Here is a 22,928-nt window from a genome sequence, read left to right on the forward strand (position 1 = left end):
AAGACTTTTCAGGCACTCTTTCAAAAGCTATTTTTCTATCACACCAAATACAGTTACTTTAAAATCCCCCTGAGAGAGGCGCATTGAGAAGTGAAGTTGTGTTGTTTGTCCAATGTTGTACAGCATGCCAGTTTGGAAAAAGAAAAGAAAAAAAGAAAGTTTTTCTAGCTACTAGTCTAGCATTTGGACAGGAGACTTTCTATAAAGAGTATATAGAATATCTTATGTTTATATTTTTTTTTTACAATTGTGGATGCTTGAGATTTAAACTAGTTGCACAGGTTCATAAATTTCATTTTGAACATGTAACAGATAGTATTGTATAGGAAAAAAATAATTTTTATGGGGATGAGAAGGACGTTCTGATTCCTGTCCTCTACATTCTCTTAAAACAGAATTAGATTATAGAAATATGCAACTCTCTGTAAAGATTGATAATTCTGTAATTCAGACCTTAACAGAAGATTATTTTTTACAGCATATGCTATATACCACTGCATCTCTACTGGCATCTGGTGGAAATGTCTACCAGTTATGACTGATACTGATGTTATTGCTGCTGTGTCTAAATTTCATAAGGAAGTGTTGGGAAACGTCATGCTTTTTATAGATGAAAAATCATTCAGTTTACAAGGGTATTGCTCTCTCACTCTCTCTAATATTCTGAAGCAGAGGCTACAGTGGCTTTTTTTTCCCCTTGTAGATAATCTGTGGAGCACGTATTCAGAAAAAGGATCAATAGTTGAGAAAAAAAATCAGCCATCAGTGTCTGGATCAGAAGACTTAAAAATTGGTGGACGCCCATATGTTTTCACAGATATCATGACCTACTTCACAGTGCTTGTAGGGATTTATTTCCCGTCTGTAACAGGTAGATTAAAACTTTTTTTCTTAAATGGGGATGAGTTTATAGCTGAAGAAAAAAATTTGCTGCAAATATTGATAACACATGGTATTCCTTATCTATCCAAGTTTTAAGTAGTAGATTTTCAGGTGCTATAAATACATAGCTGGCTGCTGGTTATTTTAGGGGTTTATAGAACTTCAACAATGGATCAGTTGACAGCCTGTTTTCTGCTTCTCACAGAAAAAAACAAACCTTGATGTCTATCCACAGTAAGTTGCAGCTGAGTTAAAAGTTTTTATCTTTATAATGTTTTAATCTATAAATGCATGCAAGAAGACTGTTACCTATTAAGGTGTTCTAGGTCCAAGCCATGAACTCCTTGTACCTTGTTTAAACTTCTAGGTTGTGGGTTTTTTCTTGTTTGTTTATTTTCTCCTCAGCTCTAAGAACAGAGACTTTTTTTGATGGAGTCTGAAAGTTAGGCTAGTTTTCCTCAGATTTCGTTTTACTGAAATAACTGAAAAACATTTATTGAAAAATCCCATATTAAGCAGTTTGTTTTTATTCTACTTTTTAATGTTGTGTTAGTAAACATTTTTTGTTCTCTAATTAGTTTTGAGCATGAAGGTGTGCCTGTGATCTCATGACTATTCCTTTTGTGTTTCTTATTGCTCCTTTCTTCTTGTTTCACTTTTATTTAGTAGATTTACTTGCATATCTTACTATGTATGGTATGCTTAGTAAGAATTTGTACATCTGGTCAAGCTGACTAAAATTCCTAAACTCATGTTTATAACATCCATCTCCTATGTTTTGCTTTTCTTGTACATTTTTCTGTTCTAAAAATGATTAAGTTTTTACTGAGCCTTCTGGAATTAGTTCGCTTAATGATAAGTAGTAACACAAATTTATGAATCAAATGAAGATACAAAATAAGGATTTGTGCAGTAATATAATACATTTCTGTAGCTTGCTTTTTGGTTATGATATAATAAAAGTTAAATGTTCCCATTCTATTAGTCATTTAAATGAAGTTAGAACTTACTGGTTTTATGACATACAAATTTCTTTTTCTTCAGGTATTATGGCAGGTTCAAACAGATCTGGTGATCTTAAGGATGCTCAGAAATCTATTCCTACTGGAACAATTTTAGCTATTTCAACTACTTCTTTTATTTGTATCCTTTGTGCTGTGACTTTTTTTTTTCTAGTCCACATTCTGTAGGCATACTATTGGTTAATTTTTAAAAAATTCATTGAGTAGCCTGAGTGTAAAATTAATGAAATCTAGTCTGAAAATAAATCTCTTATATTTATATATATTGTATATTTTTATGCATACACATATATTATAAAATATAAAATATATGCACTTAGATGGCTAAAATTTCCAGCCTTCTACTAAGGTAAAACAAACTCCAAATTACAATTTGTTTATAGTTAACCAATAGAGATTTATAGCATATTTCAGTTGGCAGATTGCTTTGTTATCATATTCAATACAGTCACTAAAAATCTTAAAGCTGGGTAACAGCAGTAGAAATTGTTATTTGTTCAGTAACTAGAAGGCACAAATATCTTTACATGAGAAATTACATGTTCTGTTTCATGATGCACAAGCTGTTTGCTTCCAATACTTTACAAAACAACAGAGGATCAAATGCAGGACATATGTAAAGAACATAAACTAAAAATTAGTGTGGGAGAATAATAATAAATACAAAAACAAAAACCTGAAGTTATTTATCATGGACATTTATGTTTTTCTCTATATAATTTATTTTAATTTTATTTGTTAAGTTCCTTCATTCTCAATAACAGATCTTTCTTGCATAGTGTTGTTTGGTGCCTGTATAGAAGGTGTGGTATTAAGAGATAAGTAAGTTGCATTCAACTTGTAATTTTATAGGCAGCATGTATGATCATGAGTTATGTTAATCAGATCTCATTTTGTTAATGGCCATTCTGGGAAACATCTGTGTGGAATATTTTTAATACTGGAGAAAGAGTCTATCTATTAAGCTGAGATGGTTGCAAAAACCAAAAGGGATATTGAACTGTATGACTGCAAGAGATAGAGAAAGCATCTGAAATAAACGTTTGTGAAGTGGAACTGTTCCTAATTAAACACTCTTGAAAGACAAAAACATTGTTGGTATTTGTAGAATTGGCTGAGATGGAGACAAGTGTGTTTTTATTAGTTCAGGAGTGGTAATGTGCGTTCCCTAGGAATATGTATTCCTAGGGAATAAAGAATATTTTTTTGACAGCTGTATGACAAGCGGAGTTCATCAGAAAGAATACAATATATCAACTAGTGGTTGCATGACACCTCTTGGTTTCTAAAATGGTTACTTGTAGATTAGGACTCTTATCAGGATAGATTTTGCAAGCTGAGTGCAGTTAATCTGTCATAGAATCATAGAATGGCTTGGGTTGGAAGGAACCCTAAGGTTCATCGAGTTTCAACCCCACCCATTGCAGGCATGGCCACCAACTTCCATATCTAATACTAGACCAGGTTGTCCAGGTCCCCATCCAGACTGGTCTTGAACACCTCCGTGTATGGAGCATCCACAACCCCTCTGGACAGCCTGTTCCTTGTATTTAAAGGATGTCTTCCTCTGTCGTCTCATCTACTGAAGATAGTATGTGGTTGTGCAAGGTTTGGAACATGCAGGAACTTGAACACTGGTTTATATTGATCTGATTACTATGTCTCCGAACCTTGTCAAGTAGCTGGTTCTAATAGAGAAGTAGTATTTAACTTTTCTTAGCCTACAGCCTTTTTTTTCCTCTGGTGTTTATAAAAATAAATAAATAATTATATGCAGTACCATACTGCATGGGTTCTTGAATCTAATTTTGGCTACTTGCTTACAAAGTCAAGTTGAACTACAAGAGGCATACTTGTTTTAAAAACAAAATCACTGGGGGGAGGGGGGGTGGGAAATGAGAAATTGTTCATGCTTTACCCAAGGTCTCCGTAAATGAGCATGAATTCCTTTAGGAGTAAGAAAATAGTAAAAGAAAAATAGGTAGCATTGGATTCAGTGCTCAGTGCAGTATTGAAAGTGCTTCTTCCTTTTTTTGATACTCCCTTGTTATAGTTGTTCTTTTGAATTGCATTGGGTAGCATAATAATCAGAAAATGTTAATAACTTGAGATGGTTATATCTAGTAGTTTCTCTGTATTTCCTTGTCTATTTGTTAGTATCACACTACTAAAAGGAATACATTAGTTCAACATATCTCCTGTTGATGTACTGGGCACACCAGTATTACATACAAGTGTGTCACAGACTTCTTCCTTTTTTTGTGTTAACTTTGTAAAGTTTGCCAAGTTAGCTAATAGTAACTGTGTCATCTTAAAAGGCAGCATCTAAGCACCTAAAATTGTCCAAAAAGATTGTGAGGGTTGTGAGGGAATAGAAGAAATTATTTTAGTGTTTACTGTGTTGTTGTTGTTAACTTGTGTGTTTATTCTTTGCTTTTGTGTTGTTTCTTCTTTCTCTAAGGTTTGGTGAAGCAGTTAATGGAAACCTAGTGGTTGGTACACTGGCCTGGCCTTCTCCATGGGTTATTGTGATTGGTTCGTTCTTTTCAACATGTGGTGCTGGTCTCCAAAGTCTCACTGGTGCACCCCGTCTGTTGCAAGCCATTGCAAGAGATGGCATTGTACCATTTATTCAAGTGAGATAATACTTTTATATATTTCAAATATTGCATTTATTTTGTTAAAAAAATAATTAAAAAAAAAAAGAGGTCTTATTTCTGTTGCTCCTCCAGAACTATGAGGAAAAGATTTGGAGCTCAGGCCTACTTATGTACAGCAATGTAGTAAGCTACTGCAAACCAAAGTTTGGTTATTTCAGTGCAATTTATACACACACACATATATATATGTATGTGTGAACTAAAATAACTAAATTAAATATACTAATAAAATAACTAATTAAATATACTAATAAAAGTATATATGTTAGTAGGTCAAAACTGAAAGATGTATGTAAGTTGAAATGAACAATCTTAAGAAACAGCTAAGCTTTCTGACTCTAGACATAGCTAACAATTGGTGTTTGTGAACTGAGCTGATTTCATGATGGAGATGAATATTACTTCTCACATCAGAGATACAGTTCTCATTTTTATTCATTTTTGTAGGCTAATTGAAGTCAAGAAATAGGTGACAGAGTAATTCCATCTTATGACTTCATGTATCAAGATGGTTTTGTTTGAGGGATTTGAGACTTGGAATGTACTTGCAGTCATATAACTGTTGCATTGGGAATGAGAAGAGATTAATACAGGGGCAACAGTAGGACATCTTTTAAGAATGAAGCAAAGGACTTTCAAACCATAATCAGGAAAAAATAACATTTAGAAATAAAAAGTAGACTTATCAGTGAATCATAGAATAGAATACAGTTATGAAGGTTGAAAAAGAACCTCGATGGTCATTGTGTCCATGAGAGGAAGCAGAAGGGAAATGAGAATATGGAATAATGAATGAATGGAGTGAACAACCTACACATTTGAAAAGGAAGTAATTAGGGAAAATAGCAGTGAGTGTTTAGTGTTCATAACTGGGGAGGGGAATGCAGAATAACCTAAAATGCAGCCTAGGTCCTCTTCGAAGATCAGTGTATGTTCATAACTACAGACTTGGTGCCCGTTGTGTATTATACAAAAAGTAATACTTTCAACTGTTAGCTGTTCACAGACTAAATGCAACTGATGCATGCAGATTTAAAATTAATTTAAATTATTTCAACAGAAGCTGCTAAGTACTGTAATGTAGTCATTGTTTATTTTAGTAAACATTTTTTTTCATACTGGAGATATATATTTTTACACTCCCAAAAAAACATGTGTTTTTTTGTTTATTTTCTCTTGTAAATGATTACTGGGTTTAGTTCCAGGTAGTTCACAATCAGCACCATGTCATACAATAGTATAATAAGCAGCATTTTCCCAATTTTACTTTATACTTGAATTGAACTAGGTATTTGGCCATGGAAAAGCGAATGGAGAACCAACTTGGGCCCTGCTCCTTACAGCTGCTATTTGTGAAATAGGAATTCTCATAGCTTCTTTGGACAATGTAGCACCCATTCTCTCAATGTGAGTATGAATTCTTTATTTCATGTTCTTTCAGATTAATTGTGTTTTACTTTTGAATTGACTGGGTGGTGATTTTTGTCTTTGGAATAATACCCAATATACCTTGCCCTCTAACAACTTACATTTCAGTCTGATCTTTAAGATAGTCTGAAGCAAAAACCTTTTAGTCGCAATTAATTTCTAGGCACAGTAATCTTTCCTTGATGGATTTCTTGAATGCTAGCAAAAATGTTTAACTTTCAAAAAATAAATAAATGAGCATACCCCTAATGAAACATTTTCAAATTTTAGGGTATGAATGGATAGTTAGTTTACTGACTCTGTCATGGAGGTTTATTCCATTTGTTGTGGGCTGACCCTAGTAGTCTGCTAAGTGTTGTATAGCCACTTATTCGCTCTCCTTGTAGTAGATGAGGGAGAAGATTCAGGAAATTAAAAGTGAAAAAATTCATGAGTTGAAATACAGACAGATTAATAGGTAAAATGAAAGTTTCACATGCAAGCAAAACAAAATAAGATCACTTCTTCCTATCTCCAGGTAGGTGCTTAGCTACTTTCTGGAAAGCAAGGCTTCATCACTCATACCAGTTAGCTGGGAGCACAAACTTCCTCACTCCAGATGTCCTCCCCTTATCCTTCAGCTTTTATTGTTAAGTATGATTTCATGTGGCGTAGTATATCCCTTTGATACTGTGAGGCCTCCTGTTGCAGCTGTCCTCTCCAAATTTCTTGTGCACCGCTTACCAAACACTCAGCAAACATTCTTCTCCATCCCCCTCCCCCAGCCATCTACTCCTTTGAGTTTTATTGTTCAGCATAGTGTCAAACAGTATGGTCTATCCTTTTGGCCAGTTGGGATCAGCTGTCCTGGTTCTGTCCCCTTCCAGCTCCTTTTGTGCCTGCAGCCTGCTTGATCTCAAGGTAGTATTAGAAGCTGAAAAGCCCTCAACTTAGTGCAAGCGCTGCTCTGCAGCAACTAGAACATCAATTTATCAGTATATTTTCTTTCTAAATCCAAGGCGCAGAACCATAGCAGCTCTTAGGAGTTTCTACCCTTTCTTTGGAGTCTGTGTAGTTCATTTCCTGTTGGAGAAAATTCTCTCTCTTTTTTTTTTTCTTCCCTTTAATAGGTTTTTCCTGATGTGCTACATGTTTGTAAATCTGGCTTGTGCAGTTCAGACGCTCTTACGAACTCCCAACTGGAGACCTCGTTTCAAGTATTACCACTGGTAGGGGGTATTCTTTCATTCAGAATAATTAAAACTGCTTATACAGCTTTGATTTGTTAATTTTCTTTTTGTCTGTCTGGAATAGAGTTGTAATTGTGAGCCTGAAAACATGTGACTAACATACAGGGTCTGGGAATGGTCTACACAGTAAAATGTATATAGTCTGAGAGACCTTCTGATTAATTTTAATTTTTGTAATACATATATGAAAAAACAACACTTCTAAAGAAAAATATAATAATTAATATACACCAGGTTGTTCTGTAACTGGCGTATTTTTAAAATACGTCATACTTTGAGTATGTATAAAAGTACACAGTACACAAGTGACTACTTGACAGAGTTGGTGAAGGTCAATTATATAGAAAGTATGTTTGTTTTCTTTTAAAGGCTTTAGAGGCTTATAGGATGAAGAAGTTCATAGTAAGATTGGGAAAGTTTTTTAATTTTGACCCAGTGCTGAAAATGTATCTGTGTTTGTTTTAAATTAACAGTGATTCCATTGAGAAATTTTAGTGCCAAAATGCTTTAAAGACCAGAACCTTTTGGAGACAAACAGGCCTGATTCTAGTATGGAAGTTTTGTTTTGTTTTCCTCACTTTAAATGGTAGAGTATAAATAAAATGTGATATTTTCATTCCTGAAATATCTTTTAGGGTATACTCAGCAAACACTTACTAGTTTGGCACCTAAATTTCAAAATATTTCAGTGCTGGTTTTCAAGTCTTACCACTTCAACATCAAGAAGAAAATAGGGAATTGTCATCTTTTGGTTGGTTGTTTTGCTTTGTTTTTAAAGCCCCTCCTCTCACAAATAATGGGATTGTGTGAGAAATATTAGGAAGTACAAAGCATAGAAGCTAATGCAGATGGATAAGATGGGAGGGTACCAAGAAGAGGATGGACCATGGTAAGGAAGGAAAAGCAAAGAGTTCTAAAATCTGGCAACAGTTCTCCCTGTCCCACATTTTCACAATGACTAGTGAACCAACTGACTTACCATGTGAATACATAATCATTTTTAACAGAAAAAGCAAATGTCAAAATACTTGGTCAGAAGTGGGATGGAACTGTTTTGTAATTGAAACCAATATCATTAGTTGGCTGAAATTATGAAAGAGGAGCTTTTGTTCTGCTATACAAAATATATTTAGACTGATGTACTCAGAAAAGCGGGGTAGCATTTCTTTGAATTAAAACTGGATGCATTTGGACTCAGTGCTTGCATGGTAATAAAGAAGAAAACTAAAGGAACCAAACAAAAGTTGTTTCTGCCTTGTCGATAGAGTGAAAGCAAGTTCTGACTCTGAAAGCAGGTGTTTGAAATTCAAGTATCTAACTAAATGTAGTCAGAAAACTGTCTAGTTCTGAGCTGAGCTACATCTGTCTGAATTATAGTGGAAGCAGAGCAGGCATATGAACTTCAGTCTGGACATGTTTCTGTGACTTTTCTAGCTCAGTCATTCTTGAGAGTCTTTGAAAGACAAGCCTTCCACTACGTGTATGCTCTTAAGCAAGAGGCGTATCACAGTGTAAGTGGAAAAATAAATTGTGAGTCAAATTTAATTTAAATATCAACTGTTCTTGCTCTAAGTAACATGAAGTCCTTCAGTGTTGTTTGAGAAATTTCGGGTTTAAATTCCAGTCCATAGTAAGTGATTACCAAGTATTTCGAAACTGATCCTACTTGAAGGTAATGGTAAAAGTTTCAGAACTGACAGATGTATTAAATTTATTATGTCTATTTCAATTGTATTTATTTCACACAAAAGACTTCAGAATGTATTTTTTTATAAACTAAAATTGTGACAGTGTATTTTTACTTATATACTTATGAATTCACATTGGAAGGTAAGGAGAGATCTTTTGGGGAGTTAAGTAAGAAATTGACTGTAGAATATATGCATGCCTATTTAAAAAATGGAAAAAATGGTTTCTTTTAGGACTCTTTCATTCCTGGGAATGAGTTTATGTCTTGCCTTGATGTTCATTTGCTCTTGGTACTATGCTTTGATTGCCATGCTAATCGCAGGATGTATATACAAATACATAGAATATAGAGGGTAAGACCAAATATCTTATTTATTCTATATTTAATATATTTAACATTCAGAAAAAAAGATTTTTGTTATATAAAATAGGTACAACTCAATCAATAGAACTAAGAATATTCTTTGAAACAAGGTAAGATTCCATCTACATTAAAGGTTACAAGTTTGAAAATTCTCACTTCTCTGGCAGCTCAGTTCCAAAATCTTCAGCAAACATAACTAGTCAAAATAAGGAGCAATATGGCTGGAAAATATTAATTTGAACTAATATTGTGTTGTTAATTTCAGTATTTGAGGTACATCACAGTTCTGGGCTCCCCAGTTCAAAAAAGACGGGGATCTCTTAGAAGTCCAGTGGAGGGCCACAAAGATGATTCAGGGCCTGGAACATCACCCTTTTGATGAAAGTCTGAGTAACCTGGGTCTGTTCAGCCTGGGGAAAAAAAGATTGAGGGGGAATCTGATTAACGTTTATAAATATCTAAAAGGAGGGAGGTAGCAAGTGGATGAGACCAGGCTCTTTTCAGTGGTGTGCAGTGATAGGATAAGGAGCAATGGCCGAAAACTTGGATTTATTAAGTTCCATGTAAACATGCGGAAGAATGGAACACTGGAACAGGTTGCCCAGAAAAGTTGTGGAGTCTCCTTGTATGGAGATATTTAGACCTGTCTAGAGGCCTATGCGTGGAACCTACTATAAATTACCTGCTTTTGCAGGGGTGTGTTGGACTTGATTATCTCTTGAGATCCCTTCCAACCTCTTTGATCATCTTTTTGCACCAAGCAGCAACTAATACAAAAATACAATGAACTTCTGCAAAAGTGGTAAAACTCTGCTCTTTTCTGTGAACTTCAGCACTTTTGAGAATGGATCACGCTTAAGAAACCAGAACACCCACTGAAAATGATTTATTTTCTGAAGTCTAGATAATCTTTAACTTGAAATATACTTTTAGAGCTGCACTTGTAAGAAATGAAGGGAGGTAGGGGAGTTAAAGAGCATATTCAATTTATTAAATACATAAATAAAATTTAGAGGAGATCGTGATTAGTGTATAAATTTTCCCTTTATAAGGAAAAGGCATCCACTGACAAGAGATTATAGCCAAAAAAAGACCAAGACCAGAAAATTGAAATGAGTCTAGTTATTTTGATAAGTAATTAAGCATAAATGTTTGTAGATCAACTGATATAAACAATCCCATGTTGTAGATTCTCCATCTTTTCATATCACTATCTGCAGAATAGATGTTTTCCTGGAAAGAATTTTCCTGGATTGTACATAGGTCACTCTGAAAGTAATGCCTCCTATTTATTTCTATGGAAACTAAAACAGATAAAAAGAGCACAATGACACTGCTTGACAAAGCAGATTCTCAGCTACAAAACATTTCAAGATAGTCACTACCATTAGCTATGCATTTTCACCAGCAGTGAAAACGAAGTAAAAAATCTGCCTGGCTATCTGGACTGTGGCTTGTCTTTTACATCGTTGTTGCCACTGCTGAAACATACCAACTAGCACCTCACTGTACCAACATCCACTATTTGGTCTCCATAAACATTCTGCAAGAATTAATGAATCTCAGTGGGTGCCAATTTTTTCTTCATGGAGGAATTCAATTCCATACATTTGCTTCATACACTCATCTATGTCAAGTGTCATTTTGTCAGACTTCCCTTCTGTTGCTATCTTTTGCACATTAACATAATGTAATAGAATATTCATGGGAAGGTTCAAACTCTGCTGCCATACCATCAACATCCTCTGACATCATGGGCCAATGTAAATAAAATAGGAGGCATTCCTTTTGAAGCAGCCCTTGTAACAGCTCCTGGCTATTCAACAGGAATTTTTTCTTGTCTGTTTTACCTCATCAGTCAGATCAAATGATTGGTTCTCCTTATGTGTGTATATTGGTATATTCATATATAAAATTATACGTACATCCACATTCATACTCAGACTCTCAAAATGTTGAAACTTAGCCATTGCATCTACCCTGTAGAAAGATTCTATTTTGCTCTAACTCAGTCTCTCCCTTTGTAAATGCAGAGTCTGATTTCATGGGAGGAGTGAGAATCCACCTAAGCATCCTAAAAACCACTAAAAATGTAGAGGAGGAAAGTGATTGGGAAGAAGGATTAAGATTTAGGTTTCTCTGGAAGAAGCTGAGAAAGAAAGGAAGTAGAGAAAGCAGTATGGATGTGGGGAGAAGGTAGAACACTAATACATAGGAAGTAAAATCTTGCTTATTCTAATGCTTGAAAGCAACTTAGGAGGCTACCATTATTGCGAACAAACCCTTTTATCTTTAGCATAAACCATAATAAATACTTAAAAATATTATAAACAGATATCTTGAAAGGACCTGAGATATAAATCTATAATATGAGATTTTGTCAAGCATTTGTGGGGGGGTTGTGGGTGGAAACAACAACAACAAAAAAGGGGAGACTAAGCTTATTTTTGATACTTCTTACTTTTCACATGGGAAAATATTCTTAATTTCTATAAATAAGCTGCACCATGTTAATTAAATCTCTTCTGTACTCCAAAGAGCTGAAAAAGAGTGGGGTGATGGAATACGAGGACTCTCTTTGAATGCAGCTCGATATGCTTTGCTTCGTGTTGAAGATGGTCCTCCTCACACCAAAAACTGGAGGTAAAAGTCTTCTAAGATTACGTAATTCGCACATAAAGCTGATGTTATTGTGAATACTACTGGTAAAGCTAATGACCAAAGTCAACATTAATTTAATGTTTTAACTTGAGCATAGGAAAGATGTAATCACAATTCTGTTATTTATGAGTAGCGTGTAATCAGCCTTGCAGATTGCTGATTACATGGATAAAATTGAACTGACACCCATGCAATGTGGACGTGGTTTTCTAAAATGCAGAATGTTAATGTTTTATTAGAGGTTTTCAGATTCAAAGCAACAGTTACCTTTGATCTGAATGTTTTGTTAAAGATGTGCTGCAAGTGCATAAGGCTCTTTTGCTTTTATATATCATTCCCTGTGAAAATGTTCTGTTTTCAACTAAAGCAGTGTTAATAGCACAGCAGTGTTTTGGTTATTGCTGTGTGATGGGTGTGTGGCCCCAGATTTCTTATCAGTGAAGAGCTAATACCTTTATGGTGTGAAAGCAGGGAGTGGGGCAGAGCCAGGACACCTGGCCTGAGTTAGTTAAGAGGCTATTCCAAGCCATGTGACTTTATAGGGAAGGCAACAGAGCTCAGAGAAGCAGGGCAGGGGAAGACGCCTGTTTAGGATTAGCTGGAGATTGTTCAGAGCGTGGTGTGACTTTGCTTTGTTAGTGGAGTGACAGGTGGCAAGTATTGTTAGCTAAGTGTTGTTCAGTGGGTCGTGAGTATTTGCATTGTAGATTATGTATATAGTTATCATCACACTGTTATTTGTTTTCCTTTTTTTTTTTTTTTTTTTTTTCTTTTTTGTCCTAGTTTATCTCAGCCAACGAGTTTTGTTTCTAGTACTGTCCCTTGTCCCATTTGGCAGGGAACAAATGGCTGTGTGGTGCTTAGCTGCCTGCCAGATTAAACCTCAACAGAAATACACTGTGAAAACTTGCAGAGGAATAATTATTTCTAGAACTGCTGTTACTGTAAAGTGTTAATCAAGAAATTCTCTAAGACTCAATGTGGAGTGTTAGAAAGTAGGCATTCCTTAATAGCACTGCTGGATGCAGGGAGGAAACTCTCCTATCACACATACCTTGCACAAAAAGGTCTTCAATTTATATACACTTGGAGGTATTCCCAGATGTTCATACATAGTCCATACAAAGTTGTTGAGTCTCCCTTATCTGTTCAATACAAAGAAATAGACCCTTCCCATAATCTAAACATGCTGCAAGATTGTCCAATAAGGGACAAAACAAGCTGCAACTTGTATCAGAACTTTTTTTAATACCTATTATAATGTAAGGCAAATTTTACTTAATAGTAACACTTCTGAGAGTGCTTAGTTCTCATTAAAATAAAATTTTACATTTGGAGCTCTTTTGTATTTAATGGGAATAAATGTCCCTTGCTATTTTTTCAGTTAATTCCTTTTGCTTGCTAAACTAACAATTTTCTCCAAGCCAAAACAAAAAAAAAAGACTTCAGGTTTAAAAACAAATGTGTTTTTACACATTGTCACTCTTAATGTACTCTTTAATCAGTGAAACACACACAAAAAAGAAACTATCACTAGTTGTGTTCTGCTGCCCTTCAGTGTAACAGTATTATTTTAACTTCAGTTGTGGAGTTGTTAAACTGGAGAAGCTCCCATGCATGTGTGAGCCACTGCCTGTCTCTAGTTTTTGTATTGTGCATGAAACGACAAGCACTGACAACCATCAGTGTAAACTGACAATGCTTCTATTAAATGTCTGACATCAATTCCAGACAACTTATTCTCTTGTTTTGTCAAGGTAATTGCTAGAAAAAGACTTAGTTGAGTATAAACCTCTGCTGATGTTGAGGAGGGAAATACATTCAATTTCTTTTGCAGCTCTTTTGAACTTTTGGTAATTAAAGAAAAATCATACGATTCAGTTTGGGGAAAGTATGTGAAGTGAATAATGAATAGAGGAAATAGAATGCAACCAAATTTAGCATGGAGGTTAAACTGAACTTGTGGTGCTATCATTGCAGTCTGAGGGTATGACCATCTTTAGGAAGGACCTAGTCAGGTATATGAATGAGTCAACATGAACATCATCATCATAGTATCATAGTCTTGTGCGGGTTGGAAGGGACCTTAGAGATCATCGAGTCCAGCCCTCGGGATTCGAGCCTCTGTGTAGCAGAGCGGCACTTCTACCACTTGCGCCACAGGGGGGAATCGAACTCTGGGCCCCAGTGTTGCAAGGTGGTGTCCTTAACCACTGCGCCATCAGGGCACACACATCATGAAAATATAGGATAAGTGGAACCTAAAGGTTTGTGTAAACAGCTAGTAAATATTCAGTCCCTAAAGAGATGTTACTGAGCGAGATACTTTACGGCAGTATATGGTGTGAGAATAAGAGAAAATGATATAATGGAAAGAGGTGGTAGAATCTCTACCCTGAAACTTTTCAAGATCCAACTGGACTGAGACCTAAACAATCAGTACAATTACAATTCACTATTTAACTGCTTCAAGCTGCAGGTTGCACTAGAAAACCTCCAAGGGGTGATATTTCTGCTTCAGTAATTTTCTTGGTGAAACCATTCTCTTAACGTTTATTACTTGTTAATTCTATTTTGGTTTTTTTTGTTGTTGTTCTTTGCTACTTCTGTGTATGTATGTGTCATATGTAACTTTTTTTGGCAGACCTCAACTTTTGGTCTTGTTAAATTTGGATTGTGAACAGTTGGTGAAGCATCCGAGATTGCTTTCTTTTACTTCTCAGCTGAAAGCTGGTAAAGGGCTGACTATTGTGGGATCTGTGCTTCAAGGAACCTACTTGGATAAATGTGTAGAAACTCAGAAAGCTGAAGAGGTATGTAGAAGCCAGCTTGACAAACTTTTTGTAAATTCTATTAGTACTCAAATATTGAATCTGATATTGAATTAAGGTATGGTTTAAAAAAAAAAAGCTTCTTATAAAAATGTTTTCATTGATCTATTTGTATATTTAAATTAAAAACAGTTTGCTGTACTATAACAAAATGTCTTACAAAAATTCCTAATGAGTCAGGACTGATGCTTATTTTTTTTCAGTGTTGAGGGCCAGATGGGCTCAGAATTGAATTATTTTCTTGTAAAATCTGAAAATCTGAGTGATATATTTCTAAAAAAAAAACAAACTAATAAAAAAACTTCATAAGAAGACTGATTTATTCATTTAAGAAATGCAGACGTTGGCATAATTTCAACTATGTGGAAAAAACATGAAAATATCTGAACTCAAAATGTTAAATCTGTCACTAGAATGAAAACTGGAAATTAATAGACAGAAATTCTGAAGATCTGTTCATATAACTTTGATTTTCCGTGCCAAGCAAGCATATGTTCCTGTTCCATCTTAATCAACTTGTTTACTTCTTTGTATACCTCAGTAGTTCCAGTGTTGATACTTTGGTAATGACACGGATATACAGTTGCTTATCTATGCACAGCTCTCTTACTCCTAACTTTACAGAGCACAGTGAAACATTTCTAGAAAATATTATGTAGGCTTTGGCCATTATGTCTTTCAAAATGGTTAATATCTTCAGTGTTGTTGAAATGGAAATCTGTTGAAAAGCCTACTGTTTTGATTGAAGTTTTCAACTCTATGTAAAGATTCCTGTGAATTATTCAGACTATCTCAAAAATAGATCTGAGAGCTGGAACTGGAAATGAATTTAAGGGAAGCCTAATCCCCATGATCGTCTAAGAAGTTAGACCTGCTGGTATCATAGTCAACGATTGCTTTTAAGATAGAAATGAAGATATTTCAAAGGACTGAATGTATGAAGGACTTTATTGATTTTTGGAAAATTTCAGCTAGAAAATAGTGTTTCTGACTTGTCAAAAATCATTTTTTTTCCTTCCTTTTTCAAGAGAAATGAGAAAAACTAAACATGTAAACTGATAAGCCCCTACAGATACTGTTTAGATATGCAGGTTTGTTAGCTTTACTATCAAATTCTCTGAGGACTGCTTTTCCTAAACAGAACAAAATTCCTCATGTGAAACACGCTAAGCTAGCACCAGTGTTCTGTAATCAAATATCTCCCTGCTGGTGTTTTGTAGGGCTTCTCTTGCAGTTGTACTTTGTTGTACTTTTCAAGTGGCAATCTGTGTGGTCAGGCATAGGATCTAGGAGCAGATGATTGTCTTACCTTTTAAACAACCGTTATTTTGTCTGGCCCTCCCATTGCCATGGGGAATGAGAGAAGGAAATATGCTTAAGGAACAGCTGACAGGGAGACCAGGACAGTTTCTGTCTATGAACTAGGGAAAATGATTCGGAATTGGGAGGATTGAGCCCTCCTTTGTTGAGAAGAAAACAGAAACAAGATGTTAAGTTATGGATAACCAGTTTGAGGAGACTTTGGTCACAAACAGCATGCTGACTATGGTAGTCCTTTGGTTAAAGAGCAGATCAGTATTGATAGTTCTCTAGTCCTCAGCATTTTTAGTTTCTGACAAAACGTCGAAGCCGGTGAGCAAACCTAGTGAATCCATCCATTTTACAAGTTGTTTGAGCTCTAAGAATATAGGAATGTTTTAGTGCTACTGCATCTGCTGATTGTATTTTGTGAGTCCAAAAAGTTCTATTCCTTTGAGCTTCTGATTGATTTTTCTTAAAAGAACAAACAACAACAACAAACCTTAGTATTCTGATGCTTGCAAAAATTCCAAGTTTTGGTGCTTCAGTGTTTTCTTTGGAAACTATGCTGAGCTCCCTTGCAAGTTCTTGATGGGATTTTGAAAGTCATGCTATTGGAGAGCGTGGGTAATGCCAAAACTGTTTCCTGCTCGACATTGATCCTGTTTAGAATGTTGTTTACAAATTATTTGATTATGTCAAACATTTAAATGAAGGAGAGCCATACTGAAATCAAGGGTTCTGGGATTTAAATATAGCCAGTGATTCTGATAGTCTGCACATCTCTTTTTACCATGTTAGGAGTGGGTAAATACAGAATTGGCCTCTTAGTATCAAAGCTCTCAAGGACTTCTGAAGACCTTGGCATCTCATTTCCCAAACGCTTACGTTTCCAAAAGAAAGGATGTGCAATTCCATTAAAATGCTATTTTATCCATTAATAATGTTTTGGAATGATCTTCCTTGGAATGACTAAATGAATGATGACTAAACAAATGAAAAACCTCTGGTATCTTACTTAGTGTTATTTGAGGCTTTAATTGTAGGATCATGTTCACTGTTATGGAATTAGAGTGGCGTCTTGTTGGTATGTTAATATCTAGTGATTTTTGTACATTTACTGTTGCTCTTCATGATATTTATTACCTGTGTTGATGACTGTATTTCCTCGTGTGTAATCTTCCTTTTCCACAGAATGTTAAAGCTTTAATGGGAGTCGAAAAGACTAAGGGATTTTGCCAGATTGTGGTATCTCCTAGTTTCAGAGATGGAATATCACATTTAATTCAGTCAGCTGGCCTGGGAGGAATGAAACACAATACAGTTTTGATGGCATGGCCACAGTCATGGAAGCAGACAGAAAATCACTTCTCTTGGAAAAATTTTGTTGGTATTTGTTTTTTATTTTTCTTTCGTGATTTTAAGACAACTATATGACTAATGTATTTGATGTGTGGGAAAAAAAGTAGAATATCCAGTTGACATTCAATGCTTCCTGAATTCTGACTTAATGTGGAGTGGGTTTCCTATGTCTCTTTAGTTATTAATTTCTCTTTTCCTCTAAAGCAGATTAGGCACTAAACCCAGGATGTCCTCTTTCAACAGAGGCACAATCTGGGTGGATTTAAGCTTTTGAATTTAAAACAAAAAACAAACGTGAATGAAAACTAGAAGTTCTCGATCAAATGTCTTATTTTCTGCTGCAGACACTGTACGAGAAACAACAGCAGCTCAGCAAGCTTTACTGGTGGCTAAAAACATTGACTTGTTTCCAACAAATCAAGAACGTTTTACTGAAGGAAACATAGATGTCTGGTGGATTGTTCATGATGGTGGAATGTTGATGTTGCTGCCTTTTCTTCTTCGACAACACAAGGCAAGTACAATAAAAAAACAACTTGGATTCCATTTTCTTGTAATGGGTATTCATAAAGCTCTCTGATGAAATAGGCCACAGAAGAATTATGCTTGGAGCAATCACTGTAATATGAACAGTTAAAAATAAATTATTTTTGACTAGGTTTGGAGAAAATGTAAAATGCGTATCTTCACGGTTGCTCAAATGGATGATAACAGCATCCAAATGAAGAAAGATCTTCAGATGTTCCTGTACCATCTTCGCCTGAATGCTGAAGTGGAAGTTGTTGAAATGGTAAGTTACTACTTTTTTTTTTTAGAGCTGAAATTAGGTCTAAACTTGGAAAACGGATCTGTTAGCCTAAATACAGTGCTGCAAAGATTTCAGTCCCACCCAGAAGAAATTGTTTCTTAATGAAGTGCTATCATAGAATCATAGAATGGCCTGGGTTGAAAAGGACCACAATGATCGTGTAGTTTCAACCCCCCTGCTATGTGCAGGGTCACCAACCACTAGATCAGGCTGTCCAGAGCCACATCCAGCCTGGCCTTGAATGCCCCATCCCTGGAGGCATCCAGAACATCTCTGGACAAACCTGTTATAGTGCCTCACCACCCTCTGAGGGAAAAACTTCTACCAACTGGAATGCTCGGTGCAGCATAATGTCTGTCTGTTGAAACAGGAGACACCACACGCCAATAGGATGCTGAAGGTGCTCGTTTATTGCACAATTTCTTTAGCCTTTGTTACTATTAAGGGAAATGCATGACACTCAACAATAGGCTGTTAATGCAATGTGTTCTTTTTTGGTTGGATCTACATATTTACCATATTAGGGCATCTACAGGCACATTGGTTATATTATCCACTTTTTTGTTCTACAGGCTTGGATCATTAACACATCCTTATGTTGCACCATGCTTTAGGTCACTTGATGGCACCACACCACATGATACCTCTCACATGATTCCATGTCATGTGATACCTGCATCCCAGCATTCCATGCAACTAATTAACTTAAGTCTCAGTTTAAAACCATTCCCTCTCATCCTATTACTATCCCACCCTAGTAAACAGTCCTTCCTCCTCCTGTTTATATGCTCCCTTCAGAGTATGTTTGCAGTTAAGCTGGAATTTTAGGGAAAAATCCTGCTTGGATCTGAAAAAGTTTGAGATAACACAAAAGCATTTGGTTGTGTAGTTTGAGAATTTCGGGGGTGTCATCTTTTGAACAAACAATTAACCCAGCTCATGGGCTTTCCCTGAATACCCTGTCACTTGTACATTTAAGCATGAGAATCTTCCAAATGGTAAGAAATACTTTAAATGTCAATTACATCAGTAATAGCTCTAGGTTGTATTTTAGATTTGCGCCTGTCTGAGAATCTGAGAATGTCTTGGGTTGTAAGGGACCTTTAAGATTATCTAGTTCCAACCCTTTTGCTATAGGCTGGGACATCTATTAAAATGGTTGCACAAAGCCACATCCACTGTGGCCTTGAACAGAGACCTCCAGGGTAGGGGCATCCACAACATCACTGGGCAACCTATTTCAATGTCTCACCACAATTGTAGTAAAGATTTTCTTCCTAATATCTAGTCTTAATCTACCCTCATCCAGTATAAAGCCATTTCCCCTTGTCTTGTCACTACATGCCCTTACAAAAAGTCCCTCCCCAGCTTTCCTGTAGGCATTTTTCAGGTACTGGAAGGATGCTGTAAGGTCCTCCCTGAGCCTTCACTAGGCTGAAGAGCCCAAGCTCCCTCAGCCTGCCCTTATAGGGAAGGTGCTTCAGCCCTCATCTTTGTGGCCCTCCTCTGGAGCAGCTCCAACAGACTGCTGTCCTTATTGTGTTGTGGGTCCCAGAACTGGACTCCAGGTGGAATATATGCTGAAGTTGCTTCATTAGTGCTTCTTTGTTAGCAGTTCTCACCAGAGAAAGGAGGGTGTGTTATGTTGCAGCTCTAGACTGTTTTCAAAGACAACAGCATGCAAATGTGCTCTGGAGTCAGCAGATCAGATGGTTTAAACAAACACTTTCTACCCTTACTTGTTTCTGTAGATATATTAGAAAGTCTGTCAAATGTATCTCAAATTTAGCTGATATTACTTTGTTGATATTGTACAATAGTTTGTGGAAGAAGATTGTCTTAATTCTTAAAGCTTAATCTTCAGGTTAATTCAGGTTAGTTTCATTACCATTCAGGTAATGGAAACGATCAGTGAAATATACTATTGGGCTTACTCTAATGCCATTAATGAACCCAGGGTTCAATGAATGCAAGAATAAGTGGGGTATGACTGTCTAAATGTTTTGGATTTTTTTTTTTTGAGTAGTACTTCTGATATTTCTGTTGTCAATCATTTCTGCAGTTTGAAAATGATATTTCTGCGTTCACGTATGAGAAGACACTAATGATGGAACAGCGATCTCAGATGCTAAAACAGATGCAGCTATCAAAAAATGAAAGGGAAAGAGAGGTAAGAACTTCTAACTTTTTCTGTGATATTCTATGGAAAATCTAAAAATGGTTGGACCAATTGGACCAATTAGCTTTTTTTGTTTAGCTTGTTTCCTGGAGCCAAAATTAGGGTGAGTAGCTGTAGGGGAATGGTTAGGTCATGGCTTGAACTGGTGATTGAGCACCTGGTGAAAGGATGTGTATGACTTGGGGAGCACAGGCAAATTGTTTGTACCTGTGTTCCTTGTGTGACCAGAAGGGGTGGAGCAGGATGGAGCCATGCTGTGCTCATGTAAAGGCCAGCCATTGAAGGGAGAGCATGTGTTGGGTCTGTGCAGCATACTGAGAAAGAATGCTGCATAGCCAGAGAGCCTCTTCTCCAGTTGGGTGAGTTAGATAATTTTTTTTTAAAGTGGCTATACTCTAAAGTAGTTTTCTCTTTAGTATCACCACTTCAGGTTAAAATTGCAGTAATGTTCCATTTTTTTGGGTCATGCATGTAGTTCTGTTGTTTCCGGTACCCAACAAAATTAGTGTTTTATACTTGTGTTGATACATCTTCATACCTGGTTTAAATCTATACAGAGGGAACTCGTGCGGTGTTCTTTTGTTGTTTCTCACTTCGGCCTGTTCCTATATCTGTGTAATCACCCGTGTCCCTCCCCTTTTCTCTCACTTGTTTTTAAAGGAGATTTGTTTGATCATGACCCTGTGGTGGCTGGGTTTTCATGTGGAACTGGAATACAGGACTTGTTTCTTTTGTTTACTCTTTTCTATTCATATTAGTTTTGAGAAAGCTTGCTTCTACCTAAGTGTAAACACAACAAATGCCTACCTACAGAGCTTAAGATCTGCACACTTAGGTGCATATGCCAGATATTATTCAGTTCGATAATATTGCAAATATGAAAAAAACTGTAGAAACAGATTCACTTCATTGCCACTTTGCTTAATTGCAGTTGGCTTCCTTCTGTGACTAGTCCTAACTGTTGGGCCAGGTAGCGATTATGTTGAAGCTGTGAAAAGGAAGTCATCCATCACAGTGCTGCTTTGTACTGGATTGTTCCACATAATTGGTGTTCTGTAGATTGTTGCTGCTAGGCAAGATTGAGAGCAATTTGGGTAAATTATATTTAGTGAACTTTTTGGGAATAAATCAATATTTAGAGCTGAAAAGTAGTTTTTTCATCTGTTTAAGTTTTGTCTATATTTTGATTGGGAGTGAATGAAACCTGTTCATCTGAATCATTGCATGTAACAACTCATCAGACCCTCATGCATGTGTATTTGAGGTACTCGTACAGACAAAAGGATTTAATTTCATGACTTAAAAAATCTCCATGAAGAGACTTTGAAACTGTTAGCAGTTAGTTACTGAAATAACTATACATATATCTCAATAAATATACATGTGTATAACAGATATCATGCTTGTGAAAACAAACCAAGTTTATAACAATCTAAGATCTGTATAAATAAAGGCAATTTTTGTTTCAAATGATACAGCCATTTATTTCTCAGGCTCTTTTTTTTTTTGTCATTGGTAACCTTTTTGTCCCAGATTCAAAGCATCACTGATGAATCTCGAGGCTCTGTTAGAAGAAAAAGCTGCTCTTGTCCACAATCCATTGGCCAAGATGTACAGGCACTGCTGAATAATGATTATGAAAAGGAGGAGGTAGCTAGAAATAGTACTCTGTAGGTTTTCCTATTGCAACGCTTGAAGTGCCACTGATGCAAACCGAACTAGAAATGAGTTTGTTTCATTGCCATTAAAGCAGTCCTTCATAAACTTCTAGTATTCTCCTAATTGTATTTTTTCGTCTAGATGATTGTGACAATAATTGCATCTTTATTTTGTCACAGTTAGTTTCCATAAAATAAATATTTATTATCTGAGAGTACCTATTTTTCTTAAAAGCATAAATATTTGTTTCTTATCTTAAAAATGATAATGGAGGGTGTTAGATTAATATTTCATGCTTTCAGAGCATTGTTTTTCCTTTATAGTTGCTGTACTGTGGTGCTGAAGTTCCTAAGTTTCTATAGATGTATTAGGGTTTTTATAAGAGGAAAAGGCTTCTTTGCATGTTGATATGCAACTGTTACTCCATAAGTGTCATGACAACTTTTTTACATGGAGGGTTTGAAATTGAATGGACTGCTGTAATTAATGCTTTTAGTGTGCACTTGAAGTGTTGCTCATCTCTGGAGATTCAGTGATTCAGTGCCTAGTTTGTAGAAGTGATGTATTCCTTTGTTTCCCTTCTTGAAGAGTGAGAAGAATGTTTTATTCTGTGTTATTAATTTGTCTTCAAAGTAGCACTAACAAACGTGTGTCTTTTTTATATATACAATTTTATGAACATGTTTAGTTTTTGTTAAAGCAAAATTGAATTCACCTTACAGTTGTTAGTTTTAGTATGTTGGTTTCTGCTCTGCAGCATGAATTATTTATTGAATGAAATATTTATTAACTTTTTCTATTATAAGAATTGCTACCACATTCACAGTAACTTCTTAGTTACTACTAAGTCTACTT

At 35.8% G+C, this 22,928-nt stretch overlaps 1 protein-coding gene across 5 annotated transcripts in view; it reads left to right on the forward strand.

Annotated features, from left to right (window-relative positions):
- Positions 1 to 22,928, forward strand: part of SLC12A7 (solute carrier family 12 member 7) — a 77,345-nt gene that overhangs the window by 46,574 nt on the left and 7,843 nt on the right. For 3 of the 5 annotated variants that reach the window (XM_085540061.1, XM_032442537.2, XM_085540059.1), the window contains exons 9-22: positions 704 to 871; positions 1,927 to 2,025; positions 2,669 to 2,726; positions 4,366 to 4,540; positions 5,853 to 5,971; positions 7,102 to 7,200; positions 9,144 to 9,263; positions 11,813 to 11,917; positions 14,580 to 14,748; positions 17,260 to 17,455; positions 17,772 to 17,941; positions 18,086 to 18,217; positions 20,298 to 20,405; positions 21,948 to 22,064. In XM_085540061.1, the coding sequence (XP_085396187.1) occupies positions 704 to 871; positions 1,927 to 2,025; positions 2,669 to 2,726; positions 4,366 to 4,540; positions 5,853 to 5,971; positions 7,102 to 7,200; positions 9,144 to 9,263; positions 11,813 to 11,917; positions 14,580 to 14,748; positions 17,260 to 17,455; positions 17,772 to 17,941; positions 18,086 to 18,217; positions 20,298 to 20,405; positions 21,948 to 22,064 (1,835 nt within the window). The remainder of the gene's footprint in view (positions 1 to 703; positions 872 to 1,926; positions 2,026 to 2,668; positions 2,727 to 4,365; positions 4,541 to 5,852; positions 5,972 to 7,101; positions 7,201 to 9,143; positions 9,264 to 11,812; positions 11,918 to 14,579; positions 14,749 to 17,259; positions 17,456 to 17,771; positions 17,942 to 18,085; positions 18,218 to 20,297; positions 20,406 to 21,947; positions 22,065 to 22,928) is intronic. The other 2 variants (XM_085540062.1, XM_085540063.1) reach the window with 1 other exon arrangement.

The sequence above is a fragment of the Coturnix japonica genome, chromosome 2 (assembly GCF_054131305.1).
Source record: "Coturnix japonica strain WE chromosome 2, WE-NBRP24, whole genome shotgun sequence".
Lineage (NCBI taxonomy): Eukaryota > Metazoa > Chordata > Aves > Galliformes > Phasianidae > Coturnix > Coturnix japonica.